This window comes from Ixodes scapularis, unplaced genomic scaffold (assembly GCF_016920785.2).
Source record: "Ixodes scapularis isolate PalLabHiFi unplaced genomic scaffold, ASM1692078v2 PGA_scaffold0__279_contigs__length_252992795, whole genome shotgun sequence".
NCBI classification, from domain to species: Eukaryota; Metazoa; Arthropoda; class Arachnida; order Ixodida; family Ixodidae; genus Ixodes; species Ixodes scapularis.
Window position 1 is genome coordinate 23916949 of NW_024609835.1, and position 21542 is coordinate 23938490.

A 21542-nucleotide genomic window follows, 5' to 3' on the forward strand; every position below is an offset into this window, starting at 1 on the left:
GCATTAATGATAATTTTTTTACAAACTCTGTTAGAAGGCGTGAACTCTTGCAGAAAAAAAAAAAAGGTCCATTATTGTAGACACACTAAATAGCCTTTTTTAGTTTTAATCATTAGATACATACAGTGAAGCACCCAAATAGGAGTTCCAAACGCTCCTTTGGGAATCGATCGGATCTATGAGAATCTAAGTTTGCAGGAGAGTCCGGGAGTGAGTTATGGGAAGTAAAGTTTCATGAAAACATTTCAAGTCTTTACCATTTGGTTTTTGTGATTTCTAGATATTACGTCAAAGAAGCGCCTAGTAGTAAACGCAAAAGCTCAGTAAGTGATGCAGGGGGAGGGGGGTTCGTTTACCTGGTTATTTTTAAAACTTATATGGTTGATTATTTTCAGATTTTACGGAAACTACGCCCTCGATGTGATTGCCAGATGCGCTTTTGCCACCCGACTGGACTCGCACACTCAAGAGACTGATGAGTTTGTCACCAAAGCAAGGCAGGCCTTTTCATTCACTATAACGCTGCCATTAATCTTACTCTGTAAGTAGGATATTGCTCTAATTCAATGCCCGATTTACAAAACATCACCTTGTTTTCGGTCTGGAGTCTCTAATTCAGGCTTTTGTATACGCTGAACAAAGGGGAAGTTTGAGTGAAGTGCTCGGTTTTATAAAATATGCTGCGAAGAGCGTATTCACTGTAAAGAAAAAATACATTGAATAAGGAATATTTTTAATGGCTATTCACTCATCTCGGCTATCTCGGAAACGAAAGCCAACACGCGAGTTCGTTATTCCTGCTCTGCTGCCAATCTCTTGAGAGATTACATGGATCAAAACATCGTTCATACAGAGACCCATAGATTTGTTTAGGCAAATATGGAACCACAAGGATGTGATCGTGGATGCTGACGCCATTTCATTTTAGACTGAATGCGTTTTAATATTTAAGTTCGCAGTATCAATAAGTCCACACTCTATTTTTCTCTGTTTTTTTGTATATTGCGCAGATTTCTTTTATCGACCTTCAATTCAGTACAGTGACTGACTTACCGGACGCAGGGAGTGGCTTTTTATAGACAAGCAACTTCATAATTTGTTCTTTGGAGTTGTTAAACGTTTATGCCTCAATCTTATTGGTGAAGAATCGATAACAAAATACCCTCGACTCAACACAGCTGTGACTATAATGGCCTTTATGTTTGACTCTATTTGATTGCGCTTGTCTTAATATAAATATTATAATATTATGGGCAAATATTGACGCAAATGCATTTTCTCCTTGCCCTTTCTCTGCTTTTATTTCCTCGTCCACTAGCCAGCATTTTGTCCAGTCCTACATGTTCTCAAGAGACACTCACTTGGTCGTAAATTAAAAATATATAGAGCTAAACTTAGTATGAAATTTTATGCAATCTCTGGAGCGGGATTGTGGCCTTTTAAAGACGACCCATTCCTTTTTTTCTCTTCCTCCTATATCTCCATAATTTATTTCACAGCCTTGCATTTCCGTCTTTTTTATTTCGTGCTCTCACTGCCTCACCATTTGGGTTCTTCTTTCAGAAGCAAACATTCCCACGCACGTACACAATGAGTAAAAGTTGGCATCAGGTGTATTGACAACATTTATATTGAGAATATTTGAGAAACCTGCTATTGCGAGGACCTTAGGCACCAAACTATGTTAGTGATTTGTGAACGCGATCAGAAATATAAGTTCCTACTATAGAAGAAAATAATTGCTCCCCTAATACTTTTACCTAAATGACAGTTTTGATTATGGTATTGTAATCTTACTTGTTTCTTGTTCTTGCTGGCGACATAAGCGGTTTAATACCCTGCGCACGCTACAAAAAGTTAACGAACATATTTGAATCTAGTTACTTTTTTGTTAACATTTCTGCATGGCATTACTAGTGTCATACAGTGCTATGTAAACAATGGAATAGTTGAAGTATGGAACGTATAACTTTGACACTAACCGCTAGTTAGGAATAACTTTCTAAAATGCTTGGTAGGCAGATGGCAATATTTGCATTAGTTCACGGACATTATCAATGTTATATTCACGGTGCATCATAACTTTTCGACACACTTTGCATTATCGTGAACTCAGAGGACAAGTTTCGTTCTATTTTTGCTCCGAATTGCCTCACTCTAAAAATGTGCTGAAAATATTGGCGCATTCCACCAACAACTTTGCTATTTTCTGTTTCTCTATTTCAGTTTTGTTTCCAGGAGTCTTCAAACTGTTTAAACTGAAGGTGTTCAACGCAGACATATTTCTTTACTTTAAGAACGTCTGCCTCCGGATTATTGAGAGTCGGAAAGAAAAGAAAAGTGTAAGTATCTCTCCAGCTGTGTGTCTGTGCGTGTGCTCATTTAGATTTTGTTGCGGAGGGAGCAAGAACATGGCGACCATTTTCCGGGAGCATTTTTTAACTCGACTGTCTAAAATCTGAATAACTTAAAACAAACAAAACGGTCAGGTCCCCTCCCAAAAGTTCCTGCCAACACCCCACGCACCCCCTACCCTTGATGCGCGAGCAGGATTAGATGACAACTGTCCAGCTTGTGGAAGCAGATACACACACGGAGGGGTCAGTCGTGGATTAGGACCGAGAGTCACGTTCCAAGGTTGCAGGGCCCGTCTTCTAAATTTCCAAGAGTGTGATTTGTTTCTCTCATGTTGCAGTATTTTAAAGCTTATACTCTGATGAGACGCATGTAACTGAGAAATAAGTGCCACCTATACCCTTGTGTTTCGCCCAAGACAGCTTACAAACATGCAGAAAAGAATAGTCGCTGACTTGTAAAATCTCTCTGAAGTTTTGATTGTTGGTCACGTAAGAAACGATAAACTTTCGCCATGAAATGCTACATGCTTGTAAAAGTTATAAGTGCGCCAAGCAGCAATAAGTAGTTCAGTGAAATAAACTCGAAAAGCAACTCCAGTCAACTGTTTCTAAGTAACCAAGAAATGTAGGCAAGGATTATAAGTCTCATGTTTCCAGCTGATGATATTGCCTCCTCTCCTCCAAAGAGGAGGAAAGGAGAGGGCATACCCTCCTCCTCTCCTCCTCGTCAAGAGCTGCGCTCTAATTCGGTATTACGGGCAGTTGTAAACGTCTTTCATTTTTCACGAAGTTTATTACACAGTTTCTCATTTTAAGTATATTTATTTCCGCCGTATCAATTTAACATCACTCAGGTATTGTGAAATTCAGCGTGAAGAAACATTGCAATGCCGCACTAACACCTTTCTTTTTTCCCTTTAACAATTTGCATCAATGGCTGGAACAATTTACCTGACCATATTGTAGCCAATCATAATGCCATTTCGTTTATAGACCAATGTAAACAATTGTAAAACTGCTGACCCGAACTTGTATTACACTGCAACACTGTAGCGCGAGATTACTAAATATAGTTTTTTCTTTTGTATTCAGCGATCATTTTATCACTTTTGTCATTATCGCTTCACTGGCCGTACCTTAATCGACTAAAATCCTGTTTCACTTTTTGTGTTGCTTTTCTTCTCCTTTCTTACGTCTAAGTGGTAAGTTGTGTATCCTGTGTTCTTTTAATTCTTCTTCGTGTAATAAATTCTTTAAAAGGATGCCCTTCAGATCAATGAGATAAAGTTATGTGAAAATACGTTTGGGGAATTAAGCGAGTAGAAATATCAATCATATCATTATATTAACATCGTGCACACCCTTCTGTAAAGTTTTTTTTTTACTTCTTCTTTTTAGAGGCAAGAAGATTTCTTGCAACTTATGATGGATGCCCAAGATGGTAGCATAGCAACCACGGTTGAAACTGTACAATCGACCGAAGAGAAACTCTTCAACCTTGACTCGGAGATCAAGACGGACACCTCGTTTCTTGGAGGCGTGAAAGGTCTGTTTTGTCTTCGTTGTTTTGCAAGACAAAATTATTTGACATGTGTTGGATACACATCCTAAACCGGCTGTCCTTTCCCGGTGCTTTCCGGGTAGCACGCCTTACTTGGTACAAGCTTCACAATACTAGATGCTTAACTTTAGCCTGAGAGAATTTTGCTCCAAGGCATTAGTTAGTGCCAGAGTACATTTCTTTGACGTTTCTATAAGTTTTTTCTTGCTCGCCGCATAAATGCCTAAGTGCCAGACTTGATCTAAAGATACCATCTATGAATCGAAGAACCAGCAGTAAAGCCTGAATCGGCCGCTTTGGCAATTTAGGCCCAAAGGTGCCAGATAACAGCCAAGCTACCAGCAGTGAAGCCGACCTTTGCCACTTGTTTTGTTTAATAGCGCAAAGGCACCCAAGCCGTTACCAAACGAAGTTTGTCTCAAATTTTGCTCCTTCTGGTATTTTAAGGCCCTCTATTTTCAGAAAACGAAAAAAACTTCGCCGAAAGGACTGTCTGAGCTGAGTTATCACACACCTGGTTTCACACCGTTCCTGTGCTCCTTTCTTTCTGATGCCTCTCATAGTCTTTTGCCTCGTTTCCTCAGTGTCTGCATTTCCCGGTTTCTTCTTTCCTCTTGTCTTTTTCCATCTTTTCTTCATTTATTCTGCTTCCACTAAACCATTTTTATCCCTTATGGTTCCTTTTAAAGCCCACGCTTTCTATCGTTCACCAGTATCTTTTTACCTCACGCATATGTGTTTTTTTTTAGCCAATCGACATTTCACTGCACTGCGTGTTTCATAATTGCTGCTCCAAAGGATGCATGACGTGGAACCATGCGTGGTTTTGTGACTCCCAAGTTCTGATACGTCGATGCCTGAGTTGTGTCTGACGCACGATCTCCTTTCACCGCGTTTGCATCTGTGTAGCTAGACTATTTACACCAGTCGTCGGCAGCCTTTTGCTGCAGTGGACCAAATCGCCCCAATGCGGAGGCGGAGTGGACCGGACGCAGAAACGGAGATTGGAGAAAGGGGTGGGAGGGGGCGGTTCGATTTATAGGAAGTGAAGATTAAAAAAGCTATCAGATACTAAAAGTGGTATGCACAGGCGTTATCTTGATTCAGGCAGACTAACTGACAATTGCTCGAGTCACCCCTCTGTAAGATTTTGCGTGTTCAATATTGGTTGCCAAGATACAAACATTCACATTGAAACACTGAACCGAGAGTTGTAAAATATTTCGGAAGTGCTCATCTTTCATTCGCAAGAACCACGTTTAACTCCTCAGTCTTCATATTGTAAAATTAAGTTGGCAGATATATACGTGCTCTAGCGAACACTTCGATCAAGGCCGCTGCAAGATTTCCTAGATTCCTAGATCTTTAATTAAGGGGGGCCAGCGGAAAACCTTACAATAGTCCTTCGCTCCAGATGCATTCTCCAGGTCATTGGATCAGCTAATCAGGAAGTTCTATCTGGAAAATCTTTCTAACTTGTTCGGAGTTAATGCGGCCGGTTATACTGGGTCTGCAACCGAACATACCTCTTGTCCTTGTGCGCGTGTGTGTGTGGTGGGGAGGGGTCAATTTTGGTGGTGTGCATGGGGCCCTACATTACTGCTCAGCTGGCCGCCGGACGTCGACCGCTGATTTACACGGTCAAAAAGTTAGTCAAGCAAACAACTAGTGTTATGATTGCTTAACACTATGAAATAAATAAACCAAAGTTGTTGGCATTTACTAATTTTCAGTGTTTTTCACCTTTCGTAGCCTTAACTGAAGACGAGGCCATGGCCCAGTGTCTTCTCTTTTTTATTGGGGGTCAAGACACGACGTCATTTGTTATTTCATACACTGTCTACCTTCTTGCACTGCATCCTGAAATCCAAGCGAAGCTGAGAGAAGAAGCGGATGAGTGCTTCAAACAACATGTAAGCCGTTGGATGCATATTCGTAACACACCGCCAGGCGTGTAAAATTTATTGATTCCAAAACAAGGAAACGAAAAAGGCTGGCTCTATTTATAACAACTCCACACGTACAGCCAGGCGAGGGGTTAACTACTCTACACTTAAAATGCCTCGTCCAAGTGCTCGGTTCATTTTAAGCTATGCCGCCGTAAGATTGTTAAGAACTTTATAGGTCTGTTCAATATCACAATCATATGCTTCTAGTAAAACATTTTGAAGCTGAATGGTTTTATACAACATGCTCGCCTTGTTCATGGAACTCCATCGATATCTCTATGATGATGATGGCTATTTAATACTATATTGACTGTGTTGTTTAGGCTAAAGGAAACTCAGACCTAGACTTTTAAAGAAAACCTGAAGCGCTTTGCATTCGAGTAAAAGTACTTAAATCGTCATCCTTTGGCCTCCAGGATCACAAGTATTGAGATTTTCTTTTTTTTTCTTCAATTTGGTGCAAGGAAATCATTTTCAAAGTACCGCTGAAGCACTTTCCCGAAGCGTTACGTTATAAATGCAGTTTTCAGAATCTCCGCTCTGGCGCATCTTCAGCTCTTACCAAAGTTATGCTCGCGGACACTTGCTATATTCCAAAAGGAAAAAATAAACGAGAAAGAAAACTGCACAACTGGTGTCAGTGCGGGGTAATATACCTGGCATCTTGCTATTGCACGCTCTGCCCACACGAGCGACACGCCTTTGGCGGCCGAAATATCATTTTGTGACGTAGCGACTGGTCGGGGTTCTTCGTGCTTTTCTCACGTTTGGTTACATTTTCTTAGAACACGGGGAACACGAACGTAATATTCATATTTACGGGATAAAAAAAAACTCTAAAACTCACCTTTACCTTGTTTCTTCGTTTTTTTTCAAGAACCTCTTTAGCTTGCCTCTAACTAACAATCAGCGTGGTTGCCAAGAGGATATGCCCTGGTCTCTAGTGGTCATCCGCTCAAATCTGGCTTGGTGGAATAAACGAAGAGAAAAATAATGTTTGTTAAAAAATCAATGTTATGTTATTAGATCTTGAAAACTACAATCATTTTATTTCTTCAAAAGTTGCATAGGTTAGACGCGGCTCGTTCCGTTACCTTTGTGCTCAAAAAGGTCAACAAAAGGTTATACAAGGTTAAAGTGAGCGGGCAACGTAAGGAAACTGTAGAAGAATACAGGAGACAGGATAGACGCTCATCTCACAACTGAATATTTCCTCCAAAAGAGCAGACGAAAGAAGATGATATTACTTAACAGGCATGTGCTCATATCACGAGAACTCAAGGGCTCGAGGCAATGGCTTTAGTGCATTGAAGCATTTAAAAGCAAAACTTCCCTTTAGATAAAGTAAAAGAACGATGGATGTTTTGTTTTTAAACGCTTCGGCTGTAGACGAAATACTGAGTAGTGAGTTTAGCGTCTATCCTGTCTCCCGTATTCTTCTACAGTTTCCTCACGTTGCTCGCTGACTGTAACCATGTGTAATGCTTACCTACTAGCTCAGCTCACCACCCTTCAACAAAAGGTTCCTACGACAGTTTCAGACACCCTACAACTATAGCAAATTCAAAACATCAGCATCAAAAAACTTAACTTTTTACACGAAATCAATTCCAAAACCTTGTACGCATGAAACGCCAAATGACAAAAATGATGGTTGTACCTATGAGACAATTTACATCTAATTATGAATTTCTTGTCTTCAATTTAAATAACAAGTATGGCATTACTAATCAAGATATTCGGTAAATGCCTGTAAGCACATTTATTCATGTGTTCTTTATCAAGTTAAAGTTTTCGTCGTCTTCAGGGCAGTCACAAGAGTGCAAGAAAAAACCTAACTGATATCACATTTTTATGCATAAAATTAGAACAACCACGTGAATACTGGGTGTAACGTTGGACTTAGTACACTTTCTGAGAATGCATGCAAAAATAAATGATCGCAAGACACTCAAAGCTAAGGTATAATGCAAGATCGCCTGCCCAGCCTATCCACTAAAGCGGCAACATTTTCGCGGCTCACTTTATCATCTGGTAGTTCGTTCCAGTCTTGTGCCGTTCAACTACAATATGGTATACGGTTCCTCCTAAATGATACTTTCGATTTTGATTTGTGAAAACCCGAATTCCGAGATTACGTCAAAGACCAACCAGAATGCGCAACTGTGGAGATTATCACGTGGCTTCAGAAACTTTGGCAAGGCTGAGCCTTTGCCGTATGCTGTCATTCTAGTGAATGGAATACATGTACGGCACCGCTTTTTTATCTTTAAAGGGGTCATGAAACGCTTTCCCAACTTTTTCCTGTTTCGCTTTCCTCCTCAACTCATAAATCGCGCATTCCACCAAACGGTTCAAGAAGACGAAAAGAAGGGAGGCCCCTCTCGCTCGGAACCTGGTTTGTGTAATCCCCGGACACATCCATTCTCCCCCTAGAAGATTAGCCCGTCGCTCAAAACTCAGACAAAAGTTTCTTTCCCTAGCCCGTTCACCCCTGAGCTGACAGTGCTGTGGAAGCTACGTGCTCCTTGAGCTAGCCACACTTTTGCCACGTAAGCGTGGCAAATGTGGCTGCAGAGAATGAAGTCAGGTGATGAAACGGAGGTGGCTGATTGGTCCGGCAAGCGCGCGTAGCTTCCACCACAATGTCAGCTTAGGGGTGAAGGCACTAAATGAGGTCCGGTTTTGTGTGACGTCAGTTTGGACCCGATGACACGCTTTTGGGACCGCGGATGTATCCCAGTGAAAAGGCAGAGCGGTTACGAAGGGGAGAAGGAACGAAATAGTCCGCTGTGTTTTCAAATTTTCGCACTGAATGTCAGGCTTTTGACTTTCTACCTTTTTTCATTTGGCCCACTGAACGATGTTCTATTAGTAAAATCCCAATCTAAAATGATTTATCCCAACCCAAAAATTGTTTCATGGGCCCTTTAAGGGAGGGAGGGGACTCATTAGTGAAGCGCCAGACCCCTTGTTTAGAGTCGAAAAGAAACCCTAACTTTGAATTCTAATATTTTAAAAGAATCAGCAAACGAAAACATGCGGAAGTCAGTCCTTATTTTTTTACGGGGAAGGTTATGTTCTCGCGACCGTATTGCGATCATCAAGTGACATTTAGCCTTTATGGTAATTTAGGTTGCATTCATTTTGTGTAATTAAGGTATTCACTTCTTAAAATAAACAATTCAATTATACATTTCCGCCAAAACACCTAACACAAGGACATTAGCTAAGCTTAGAAAGATTTGAAGTGCGTGCATCATTCTTTCCTGCGTCTCAAAAATGCATTAAACTTTAACATGCTCGCTCAGTTTTCTTCATTTCTTATCAGAATTTTCGGTCTGCCAGTTTGGTGCGCGCAAAACACGCAGGAACTTTTGAGCTTTACCACGTTTTCCACGAGTATACTTAAGCAGTTCTAAAATTTACCAATTTAGTGGTTTGTGATGACACTCAGCAAGTTTCTAATTAAGACTATCAATTTCTTTTACTAGTTGGTATTCAATAATGCAACACTATTTAAAGGCCATGTTATTCGAAACTCTCTGTATACCTTACTAAACTGGCCTCTCGCCATTGACTACTACGGCACAAATCGCTTTTCTGTATGATCTTACGCTGGGAACGTTAGCCGATGTTCGCTAAAACATGAGATAAATCTAGACAATCATTTTACCGCAGAAACTAAAGCATTCTAATAAAATAAATATATATCTTCTGCATTTTATAAAAATGAAGAGTATCCTGGGGATAGTTCGTTCATGCACATTTTTTTAAATAATTTTAGCTTAATAAAACATCTGAGAACAGCACCAAGCATTGGCAGAATATATATTTGGAAATGCCACCAGACATATGAGATTCGGTTGATGATTCAGGCTGATGTCGGTATCAGTATAATTACACAAGTTGTGCAGTGTATCAAGTAAATATATCAAAGGCACCGAGCAAGAAGAATATACATTTATGGGATAAAAATACCAAAGTAATTATAATCATGACAAGTATATATTGCAGTATAATCTTCTTATTACACTAAACAAGAACTGAAGACCCATACTGATCATTAAAATGGCTGAATGAAATCAAAAGAGCCTGCCTGGTGTTCCTGCGAACACGTTCCGAAACTTTTCAAACTAGGGCGGTTTAGAAGAAAGAAAGCTTTTTGCGGGAACAAACTGCCACACACGGCAGACTTCAAGGATTGCAAAATGCCTACTATACTTAGCAAGATAATTACGTAGAAGTTGCTAATTAACTTTTTAATCCTCGAATATAAACAGATGATTCCAAGTAGAAACTTGCTGAGCTTCATCGTAAACCCATAAGCCCATAAATCAGTCAATTGTGGGACGACTTGAAGCACGTGAGGTGCATGCACGCGCACTAAAGTTACCGCTTGCGCTGCAGACGCAAGGCCGGGGTTGCGAATGCGCGGGTGATATTCTTAGCATCCGCGTCTTCCCAACGCCTGCCTTACACCTGCTGCACAAGCGGTAACCTTGACACACCCCCGCGCTGCCCTCGTGATTCAAGTCGTCATAAAATTAGCTGATTGAGAGGTTTTCAATTAGGCTCAGCATATTTCTAATTGAAGCCATATCTTTATGTTCGCTAGTTAAAACGTTAATTAGTACATTATAGGTAATTGTTTTGCTAATTACTGTCTTTTTGAAATCCATGACGTCCACTGTGGCTGGTAATTCTTTCCCGAAAAGAGTTTCTTGTTTTCTCGAACGCTCTATTTTTAGATATATATGAAAGATTTTGCAGAAAAACCAGGAATATAAAAGGATGACTTATTCTTCAATAACACTGGCTAATCTTTGCAATTCTGACTCGTAGATGCTTGTAAAATGATTTCATACTTCTCTCCTTGTTACGTGAAGGGACCGGATCCAAGCCTGGATGTTGTATCGAAGCTCAAATACCTCCACGGCGTCGTGTCAGAATCACTGCGGATGTTTCCCCCGCAAGTTCGGTAAGGCAACTGGTTCACTGTTCAGGGTATCGCGTGCCTAAAGTTTCATCTTAATATGCCATCTTTGTCATTGCTGTCATATATTTTGTTTTGTTTTTCAATAGAATAGAGCGATCTGCTCTAAATGACTACGTTCTGGGTGACACCGGAATCAAAGTTCCAAAAGGATGCGTGGTTGTCGTGCCAGTCTATTCAATGCATCACGACCCAGAATACTTTCCTGATCCCAGAACTTTCGACCCAAACAGGTTCGTGTCACAGTTTTTTTATATATATATATTTGTTTTACGTAGGGTATTGTGAAGTTTTCTCAAACCTAGAGGTTCGACTGGCTCGTCAAACCTTCAAACATTTAGCTGAGTTTGACAAAGTTCGATTTATGGACAGCGTTGCCCAACTTCAACACCAATATTTTGAATTCTGTGAAACATATAATCTAAAAAGCTGTTCATTTTATATTTTATAAAGTGATTACCTATCTCCACACAATATAGACGCAGATTTATATACTCTTAATGTTTTTGTAAGTGTATTAATACGAAACAGCGAAAACAATACACTAAAAAATATAGCAATTGCGAAACGAAAGGACGCCACGTGGCGTCATTTCGTTTTTCAGTCATCACGGGTGCGAACAAAGTCAAACTTCACACGAGCTACAGTCTGACGTGTGTTAAGCTTCGCGTTAAAAATCCGAAAAGTAGAACCTGGTCGAACTCGAAAATTGGCCGTTCGAGACATCTTCAGTTTCACTTTTCGATGAAACGCAACGGATGCTGCGAGCCACCGGAACCAATCCATAGCTCGGAGGAGGGTGTCACGTGACCTTGCAGTTAGGCGAAGCGACGTGCGGAGCGCGAAGTATGTGCTACGCGCGGAACGATAAATCGACAAAAATGGTTCATAGCTTCCGTTGCGGTTAATCATAAGCTGAAATGAAGTACGTTTTACATTTATATTTAGAAGTCTATAGACGAGTGGTTCTCAAATGGGGGTCCGCGAACCCCTGTCTCATTAGTCATGCCCGCCAATATAAGTTGTCTTTTTTTCACATTGAGAAGAAACGTTTCAATTTTCGGGTGAGTTCTCTCATGTGTATGTCGTTGAGATAAGTCTACTTCACACTATAAAATAGTTATATTCATTTATAAAATCATTGTCATGATTAATCTATACCTTTCTATTCCCCTCACCCCGAACGGGGTCCACCATCATCTCCGCCAATCTACAAGGGGTCCGCGAAACATTAATGGTTGAGAACCACTGCTATAGAACAACGCACCATTTATAATCAAGCCTGCGTTTTCCTAGACGGGGCGGGGTGTACTGCGCGTGCGCGCCAACGTGCGTCTACACAAGTGTCATGTCGACGGCAGTGCCACCGCAGCGGTGTGACGCCAGAAGCGTGTGTCGGCATCTACTATCCAAAATCTTTAGCAGGTATACCTGTGCAGATCCTAATGTATTTACTTTATTTTTATTTTGAAACACCATTTTTGTGTCTAATGCGGCTAATTAAATGGACAAACTTCGGGGATAATCGTATTAGAAAGAAGGTGTTGGATCGAATTTATTGACTTGTATATTTTCTATTTTTTCCCCAACAGGTTCAGTGATGAGAACATTGATAGTATTCGCCCATACACATACCTTCCGTTTGGAGCGGGACCTCGGAACTGCATTGGCATGAGATTCGCCCTCGAGGCCGTCAAGTTGTCCCTCCTGCACTCCGTTCACAGCGTCGAATTCGTTCCTACCAAAAACACCAAGGTGAGCATGGCTTCTCGAGGTCTCATTTTATATGAAGAGCCCATAACTGAGAAAAACAACATGCATGTATACACCCGAATGTGTTTTTTTTTTTTTCGTTTCCAGGTCCCGCTTGAGTTTGTTAGAGGATCTGCGGTTTTGAGCGCCAAGCACATCACAATCGGAATAAGGAAGAGAACTGCGTGAACTACTTTAACAGTTTATCTACGTTAGTTCCGTTCACAGTAAATGATAAAAAGTATGGATCTTGCAATTATAATGCTATAATCAATGAGAGTCATGTATTTTATGCTGAAGCAATCGAGCGCATCGTGTTTTCTGCAGGTCATTAATAAAGTGTTTTGACGTTGCGTGGCCTTGATTTTGAAGTTGACACAAATACATCCGGGTACTTCAAGTCTCTTGCATAGAAGACAACAGTTACAACAGTTATTCTGCCAACACAAATTGGAAATACACTCAAACCCATTTTTCTTCGTCACACTCCTCTGCAGGGACATCTGCAGGACGAGGGATTTCTTATCCTATAGGCAATTGGAAAGGGGTGGGGGGGGGGGGGGGGGGGGGGGGGCTTTTTCATCGTTCACAATAATTGCACAAGCTGGTGTCATCCCTGGAGGTTGCATTCACTCACTTTTTCAGCGTTAAACAGTTCAATGAAGATAACCTCACCGATTTTTCGTCATTCTTAAGTGGAGAGATTATAGTGTGAACAATCAAAGGAGGTCCCTCTTGCCGGATAATATCACCAAACCTTTTACCGCATGCAGCTGAAGTAATAATGTGTCAGTGCCTTCGAACTGTTCGTAACTACACATCAAAGTTGATTCATAATAAAACTTGTGTATTAGGCCCTTTACGTCAGGTTCAGCAAAGGCAAAACGAGAAAACAAATGTTAATTTTTTGACTTTTTAAAAATATTATGCATGGATGTTGACGAGACCGATTAATCGATTAATTAATGGATTAAAGGGTGGCGATTAATAGCGTGAAAACTTTTAATCGACGCCCAGCCCTATAATATATGAAAGAAAGAAAAATAGAACAAAAATGCCGCTGTCAAGTTTTAGAGTGAAAAGCACGCTACGGCGCCAGCGCAAGATTGTTAAAGTTTGTTTTAATTTTGCAGTTGGTATTCACTCCATTCTAGCGTCTTAAACTTCAATAGATAAACTGGAATTTTCGAGTAGTAAAATATCAACTTTCTGCACTTCGAGGGCGATTTTTGTGACCTGCGGAACCGCAGCGCTTCTCTACCGCACCTGCAATAGAGAACCGAGACCCTCGGGCGAGCGCCATCACGCGGCGTCATGAACGTGTGGCATAGATTCGATTTTCTGCTCGGTAGTCACACCCTTACAACCACCCTTAGCAGTACTCGTAGAAAAGAATCAAAATAAGTAATCACAGTGAGGCGGTGACAAATGCACGGGCAAAGTCCCGTTCGCTTAATGGTTTTTGCTAGATACGCTTAGAATATTGGCCCTCTAGTTCTCCATTCTTTCGTGGGCGCCGCCATTTCGGTGCTTAGTGCAGAGCGGGTGGAAATGACCATTGTTACGGTTAGAAAATGCGAATTCATGAGCTTTTGGACAGAGTATCAGAAAGCTCAGGTGATGTCGTCTTGCTCTGCGATTCCTGCGAGAGCAGAAAACGTTCCAGGGAACTGGTAACAGTCATTGTAACCACCAAGATGCCTCGGCATCGTTATTCTGAAGCTACCTGAAGCTTAGCTTATTTAGTGGTTCTAGTTTTTGTTTCAGAACAGTTACTGCAGCATACGCCAGCACGTGCAGCGCGTTTGAGTACACCCGGAGTAGGCTCCCCTGACTCTTGGGTGATTAGCAAAAGTTAGCAAAAACGAACGCCAAGGGCTGTGGTCTCCCCACTACCTGAGCCCGAGTCACGCCTTGGGGCCTTTCCCGGATCCTCCGGGCTTCTTCGCCGCTCTCCCGGGACCCACATTCGGGCCCTGCGCGGACTCGGGTCCCCCCGGCCAGCTGTGCAGAGACGTGAGCCCGGACTCGTCGCCGAACCACAGGGATGACGAGGACAATTCCGCCGAGGGCACCAAGTAGTGCGACGGTCGTCTATTCTCTTTTTGTTTTTGTTTTTTGCGACCGGACACATTTTATGAAAGGCTGAACATTGGAGCGGGACCAGTCCTCGATGGACCTGGCGCACTGCGGTGATGTTTGTGAGGACTTGTGCGACTGTTTGTGCGTGAGATTGCGACAGTGAGTGGGGATTGACTTCGGACGAAGAACAGTTGGATCTTCTTGCGGTCTGGGTTGGAAGTGGTGGATCCCCCTAGACGAAAACAGTTGGTGTAAAAAGCTGGTTGTGTAACGCAATCGCGCAGGGTTTTTGCAAAGAAGATCGACGCAAGATGCCCTGATGAACTACTTCAGCCGTTTCGGCGGAGCGGTTGACACCGTGGTAAATAATAATTGGAGTTGTGTGGATATTTATACACGTAACACCGTGTAGTTGGTCAGCCATTTCAAAGTTGCGACGAGGAACTTGCTGTAGATTAGGAATTTAGCCAGTGTAGTACAACGGCTAGCCTGGGGTCTTTAAGGTGCACCAGGCAGTAGTGATACAGGACCGCACGCCGGTACGATGCTCATCCAGATCGAAACGGGCAGGGGTGGCGATTTAGCCCAGGATCCTGGGTTCTGCAGCGCGACGTTTCGCTCCACGTGCTCCGAGCTGGTGTGCGCTAGCCCACTCGGCTACCGATCCCCCGACACCGTGGTGATGTGCAACGCCTTAGACGCACGCTGTAGTTCGATATTTTGTCAGCGACATATGGCTGCGCGCGCAGTAGGCAGCGCGGACGTGGCCCAATGGTTAACGTGCCTACCTCCCACGCGAAGTGCCCGGGTTCGATTCCTGGGAGCAACGCGTCTTTTGTTTATCCTTGCAATTTAGTGTTCTAGTAAATTCGAGAATCTTGTTGCTTGTTCGAGGTGCGAATGTTCTCGCCGCCGAACCTTCTAAACCGACTGTTCCAGAAACCAACGGTACATAAATGGCTCCGCATGGCGATCCTGGGTCAGTCTCGCCTCAGCGTTCGACTCTGCTCTTCGGCCGCCTTCGACGCCCGCGACGCTCTCCTGTTATCTTCAGTTTCCTTTTTATTTTTGGGCGCAAGTTCGCCCCATTAAAGTTTCATTTTCCCCAATTATTCTTTGTTTCCTTGGCTGTTCCTTCGTGACAATATCTGAGAAATAAATGCCATATTACTTACTGTGTTACTTTGTCAAATCGTTCTTAAAAATAATGTGTTTTTTTCATCTTGTGCCTAACGGACAATGTACAAATTTTTGTAATCACATGTTTGTGACTTATTTCTGCAATAATAGAAATAACTAAATAGATCTGCCAAAGGTAAGGCATTTTCAAATCCCAGTTGACGTGCTAAATAATAAGACGATGGTTGTGCACTAACCTGCCATATAATAAAGCACGCTAAGCATTTCAATTTAGATTTTCCAGTCACCGCACTGCCGGAAAAATAATGTTCCGAGACATTGAAGACTGCGTGCTTTTACCCAGTTCCGACGTGCATCTAAGGAAATTTAAACAAATTATGCTCTATATAAAGTTTATTTATGTCACCATCACCGAATGCCATATTGAGGAGTATAGAAGAGGTGCGTACATTTAACGGATTCAGTTATTTAATGATACAATTTTGAGCGAATGTTTTATAGAAGAATAATATATCAGCGGTGTAAAACTATTTTTGCTACAAACAAGGTACTGTTAAAAGCTGAATATCAAATACTGGAAAACATTTTTCAATCGTCTTATTTGTGTGCCTATTCAGTTCCCTAAATTTGAAAGAATTAGTTGAGTGTTTCGTAAGCTCAACTTCCTGCGGTAGTCTGGAGAAATGAGAGTTATTTTGAAATTGGAAAAATTCCCTTTAGTGTCTAAAATACACGCAATAGCCACATAAATATTGGTGTAAGTCAGGGCTTCAAGCACTTGTGGGGATATGTGAGAACATATCGCTTTATGGTCATCACAAAAGCTTTCAATAAACACAAAAGATGGGAATAACGGAAATGTCAGGCGATATTCTCTTTTTTCTGAACGGAGTTCTTTTGTTTACTGTTTAAAATAGTTTTTCGCTATTTATACCGAAGTGCTTAAAAATCTGATATTCGGAAACATTTATTGGAATCGACCCTCAAAAAGCGACTTCATAAAGTACAAGGCCGTTACTTGATATTTCTTGAACAACAAACAACCTGGAATTAACAAACCACCATTAAACAATACATTTAGAAAGGCAGTTGCAATATAGACCTCTACTTCTTTCGTTTTTGCTCAATATGATGGTTATTTTATATCCTTATTGATTTATGCTTTTACGCTCTGTGTAGTTTTTGTTCCGGTGTGTACCCTAAAGTGGTTACTTTTTTCATTTTTCTAACGGCTGGACGACTTCTTGCAACTTATGATGGGTGCCGAAGATGGCAACATTGCAGGCACGACTGAAAATGCAGAATCAGCTGCGGATAATTTCTTACATTTGACTTGTAGATAAGAAGGCACATTCGTTGGAGGTGTTAAAGGTCTGATTTTCTTTCTAGAAAAAACAGTTAGGGCGCAGGCGAGCTGGTGTAAGTTTACCATTTTTTAGACCACCTGAGACTGGGTGGAAGAAACACGACGACGTCTCAACGTCGCAGGTGAGACGTCGTCGTGTTTCTTCCACCCAGTCTCAGGTGGTCTAAAAAATGGTTTCTTTCTAGCTTTAGAGAATAAAATTAAACGAAAAAGCAGTTTCTTTATTTGGCTTGTTTCAGAAATGTAAATCGTGCATGTCTGAGCGTCTTTTTGTGTGTGTGTGCATGGAATGTATTTAGTAGTTCTACTCTTTACTTTAATTGTTTTATTAGATTGCATACCTTAGTTCATCATATCTTCTGTGCTCCTATGTCCCTTCTTTTCTTTCTTTACTTTCTTTGTTGCTCTTCTGTGTCCGTCTACTCTGTACATTTAGCACTGTCCACCGAAAAACACCGAATCTGCACAAAAAATAAACCCTTACGAAACACTCTCGAATTCTAAGATTAATAACCGCGAAAATATGGAACCCTATGCATAGTCTACGATCATCTGGGACTCCGTCGACCCGAACGGCGTACGCAATCCGCCTCCGATTGACGTAGTCTCAGGGCGGTCGCAAAGAAAGACTCTTCAGGATATTGTGACATCGTCCAGTGCCCTCTCCCTCCGATCAACGACAAAAAGATAATCAGCGACTGCCATGCACACGCGAGGCGGTGTCGCTCAAGGGCAGCATATTTTTTTCCCTTGCCCGAGCTGCCCTTCGCTTTCGGCGTGTCCCCTCTCCAGCCCGTGCGAGTAGCGCCTTTACTGCCTTCCATCCAGTTACCCTTGATGCTCGAGTGGAGCCGGACACCTTCTTGTGACTTTGTTGTTGTGAGGCGACTGTGGTACCTGCGGTTTCGGTTAGTGCTTTCATTTCCGGCTTTGTCTTTTGTCGACTCGGTTAGCTTTCTTTATTGTGTCATTGCGCATTGACATTAGGTAAGGAACGCGGAAAAAACAGAAATTATACTTGCAGGTGTTTGTTCTGCGCTGTTGTGACCCTTCTGCGCGCGCGAAACAAGACTTCGATTGGAGCAAGATGAAGTTCCTGGGCGTTCCGGATTGGATAATTCTAGTGGCGACTGCCTTGGTCCTGCTGTACTTGTAAGTACAGTTGACTCTTTTGGTATAAAAAAAAAGAAGGGGGACGGGGGAGCGCTCACGGCGCCCACTTTACGGCTAATGTGGTATTTTTAATAGGCGGGAGTGTTTGTTTGCAAGTTGTTTCTACAAAGAAGAGTTCTCGTGAAAGGGGTTTTCCGATTCTATTATAACCGATATGTTGAGCGTAAAAGAATAAATCAATAAGGATATAAAATAACCATCATATTGAGCAAAAACAAAGAAGTAGAGGTCTATTTGCAACTGACTTTCTAAATGTATTGTTTAATGGTGGTTTGTTAATTCCAGGTTGTTTGTTGTTCAAGAAATATCAAGTAACGGCCTTGTACTTGATGAAGTCGCTTTTTGAGGGTCGATTCAAATAGATGCTTCCGAAAATCAGATTTTTAAGCACTTCAGTATAAATAGCGAAAAACTATTTCAGAGAGTATACAAAAGAACTCCGTTCAGAAAAAAAGAATCTCGCCTGACATTTTAATTATTCCCATCTTTTGTGTTCATTGAAAGTATTTGTGATGTCCATAAGGCGATACGTTCTCACATATCCCCACAAGCGCTTGAAGCACTCACTGACTTACACCAATATTTATGTGGCTATTGCGTGTATTTTAGACACTAAAGGGAATTTCTCCACTTTCAAAATAACCCTCATTTCTCCAGACTACCGCAGGAAGATGAGCTTACGAAACGCTCAACTAATTCTTTCGAATTTCATTAACTGAATAGGCGCAAAAATAATACGATTGAAAAAACGTTTTCCAGTATTTGATATTCAGTTTTTAATAGCACTTTGTTTTTTAGCAAAAATAAAGTTTTACATGGCTGATATATTATTATTCTATAAAACATTCGCTCAAAATTATTTCATTAAATAACTGAATCCGTTAAATATGCGCACATCTTCTATACTCCTCAATATAGCATTCGTTGATGGTGACATAAATAAACTTTATATAGAGCATAATTTGTTTAAATTTCCTTAAATGCATGTCGAAACTGGGTAAAAGCTCACAGTCTTCAATGTCTCGGAACATTATTTTAGCGCTCTTTTGATTACTATTTGTGATTTTTAACATAAATAAGATATTTATGGTGCGCTGAATCGCTAATTAAGCATAACGTTTTTAAATGTAAAAGCATGCGTGTTTCCCGACTCTCTGAAAACATTGACCCTGCCATATACATCCTTAATAATATACCATTAAATTCTGTTGCTTTATACAACTATCTTGGCATTCATATCACTCATAACCTTTCCTGGAACATGCACGTCGACTATATCTTTAAAAATGATAATCGTATTCCTGGGTTCTTGCGCCGCCACTTTTGTTCCGCTAATCTTCCGGTCAAGCTGAAATTATGTAAAACCTTAGTCAGGCCAAAACTCGAATACGCCTATACCGTTTAGGATCCGGGACAAGTAACATTATCACACATTATCGCATTAGTCCCGAACCGAGCAGCCCGTTTTATCCTTTCTAATTACTCTCGTGCTGCTAGTGTTTCGTCAATGAAGACAACTTTGTACTTACCTGACCTCACTTTATGCCGTAAATACTTTCGTCTTTGTCTTTTCCATAAAATTTATTATACTAACCCAATTCTAATAGATCAACTACTTTTTCATGCCTCATATGTGTCACCTCGCAACGATCACCAGTGTAGGGTTGGCAAGCCGTCCTGCCATACGAACATCTATTTGACTCTTTTATTCCAAGAACATCTAACGATTGGAACCACCTCCCTGCCTCCATCGTGTCCATCCAGGACACTACATACTTCAAGAAGTTTGCCAACGATTTCATCTGTATCACCCACTCCTCTCCGCAGAGCCTCTGGGCCTTGAGAGTATAAAAATAAATAAATTAATTAATTAATATAGATAGCTCACTGTCATGTAAGCTCAGGCTTGAAATATTAAAAAAATTAGCCAAAATAATCTTAAACTATTTGACTGGTTCGCTGTTTTCCTTTGGCGCCGTGACCCATACGGACTCTCCTCCTCCCGCTTAATACGTCAAGGAAGGAAATACCTTTCTTATTAATACGAAGCAACATACACAACTTCCTCATCAAGAATAGCCGATGTGAAATCGCAACTTTGGGGAGCAGCATATCAGATGTAGCTTTAAGAACAGTGTCACGCCAGTGAATCGCTAACTTGGCGTAAGCTTGGCAATCCTAGGAAGCTAACTTGGGCCTAATACGGTTTTGCTCCAAGGTGTTATTGTCGAAGTACTTCTCTTTTTCGTTTTTATTACTTTTCTTTCGCTTGACTCAATATCGTTAAAGTGCGGGGCTCAAGCCAGAAATGCCTTGTTTGAAACAAAGATCCATCAGTGAAGCCTAAATATAAAATTTGCTTGGCAATTTACGCTCAAAGTTCTCATATAGAAACGACCAAGCAGAAGTGAAACCTAAGTCTCAAACTTGTTTGGCGGTTTAGGCCCAGCTGTTCCAGATGACAACCAAACTACCAGCAGTGAAGTCTAACGTTGGCACTTGTTTGGTCAATCAGGACTCTGACCAAAGAAGGTCAGGTTGGACTCTACCTTGGCTTTTCGGGCTTTGTAAGGCCCTGAATTCCTAAACCAAAATCAAATTTTGTCCCAAAGAACTGTGCTACCTGGATAAAAGTCGAACTGACGCTGCCACGCCACGGCACATTGCATGCAAAATAAAATCAAGGTTACGAGCGAGGCCATGTGATCCTTTGAAATGCCACAAATTATAGAAAAATAGGAAGTGGTACAATAGTAAGGGTGCAGGCGAGCTGGTGGATGTTAACCATGTTGAATATACCTGAGACTGGGGTAGAAAAACATAAAAGTCGAAGAAACAGAACGGGACAGGACGACGTCTTGAGACGTCGTCCTGTCCCGTTCTGTTTCTTCGACTTTTATGTTTTTCTACCCCAGTCTCAGGTATATTCAACATAGGAAGTGGTGTTTGCTGAAAAATATATTAATTGTATACATTGGGTAGTGGACGCGTCACGTCGTCGACAATGATGTGAATGTTTATAATACGACGTGTTTTAAATTGGGCCACTGAGCTAAATATATATTGATAAAAAGAGTGATTGATCGACTGGCGTTAATGACGAAAGTATAGAAAGGTTAGCCTGCACATATCGTTATGACTGCTCTACAAAAATACCTGTTTTTGT

The 21542-nt window shown here is 41.3% G+C and overlaps 2 protein-coding genes across 3 annotated transcripts in view; both read left to right on the top strand.

Moving 5' to 3' along the window:
• Positions 1–12968, top strand: part of LOC8053809 (cytochrome P450 3A8) — a 74997-nt gene extending 62029 nt beyond the window's left edge. For both annotated transcript variants that reach the window (XM_040499284.2, XM_029976739.4), the window contains exons 8-15: positions 396–541; positions 2227–2342; positions 3756–3903; positions 5671–5831; positions 10757–10848; positions 10953–11096; positions 12456–12618; positions 12724–12968. In XM_040499284.2, coding sequence (XP_040355218.1) covers positions 396–541; positions 2227–2342; positions 3756–3903; positions 5671–5831; positions 10757–10848; positions 10953–11096; positions 12456–12618; positions 12724–12804 — 1051 coding nt within the window. In that variant the 3' untranslated portion in view covers positions 12805–12968. The remainder of the gene's footprint in view (positions 1–395; positions 542–2226; positions 2343–3755; positions 3904–5670; positions 5832–10756; positions 10849–10952; positions 11097–12455; positions 12619–12723) is intronic.
• Positions 12969–18043: 5075 nt separating this feature from the next.
• Positions 18044–21542, top strand: part of LOC115327181 (cytochrome P450 3A24) — a 49169-nt gene continuing 45670 nt past the window's right edge. Inside the window, exons 1-2 of the mRNA XM_029988136.4 lie at positions 18044–18151; positions 18228–18355. Of these exons, the coding sequence (XP_029843996.4) occupies positions 18291–18355 (65 nt within the window). The 5' untranslated portion in view covers positions 18044–18151; positions 18228–18290. The remainder of the gene's footprint in view (positions 18152–18227; positions 18356–21542) is intronic.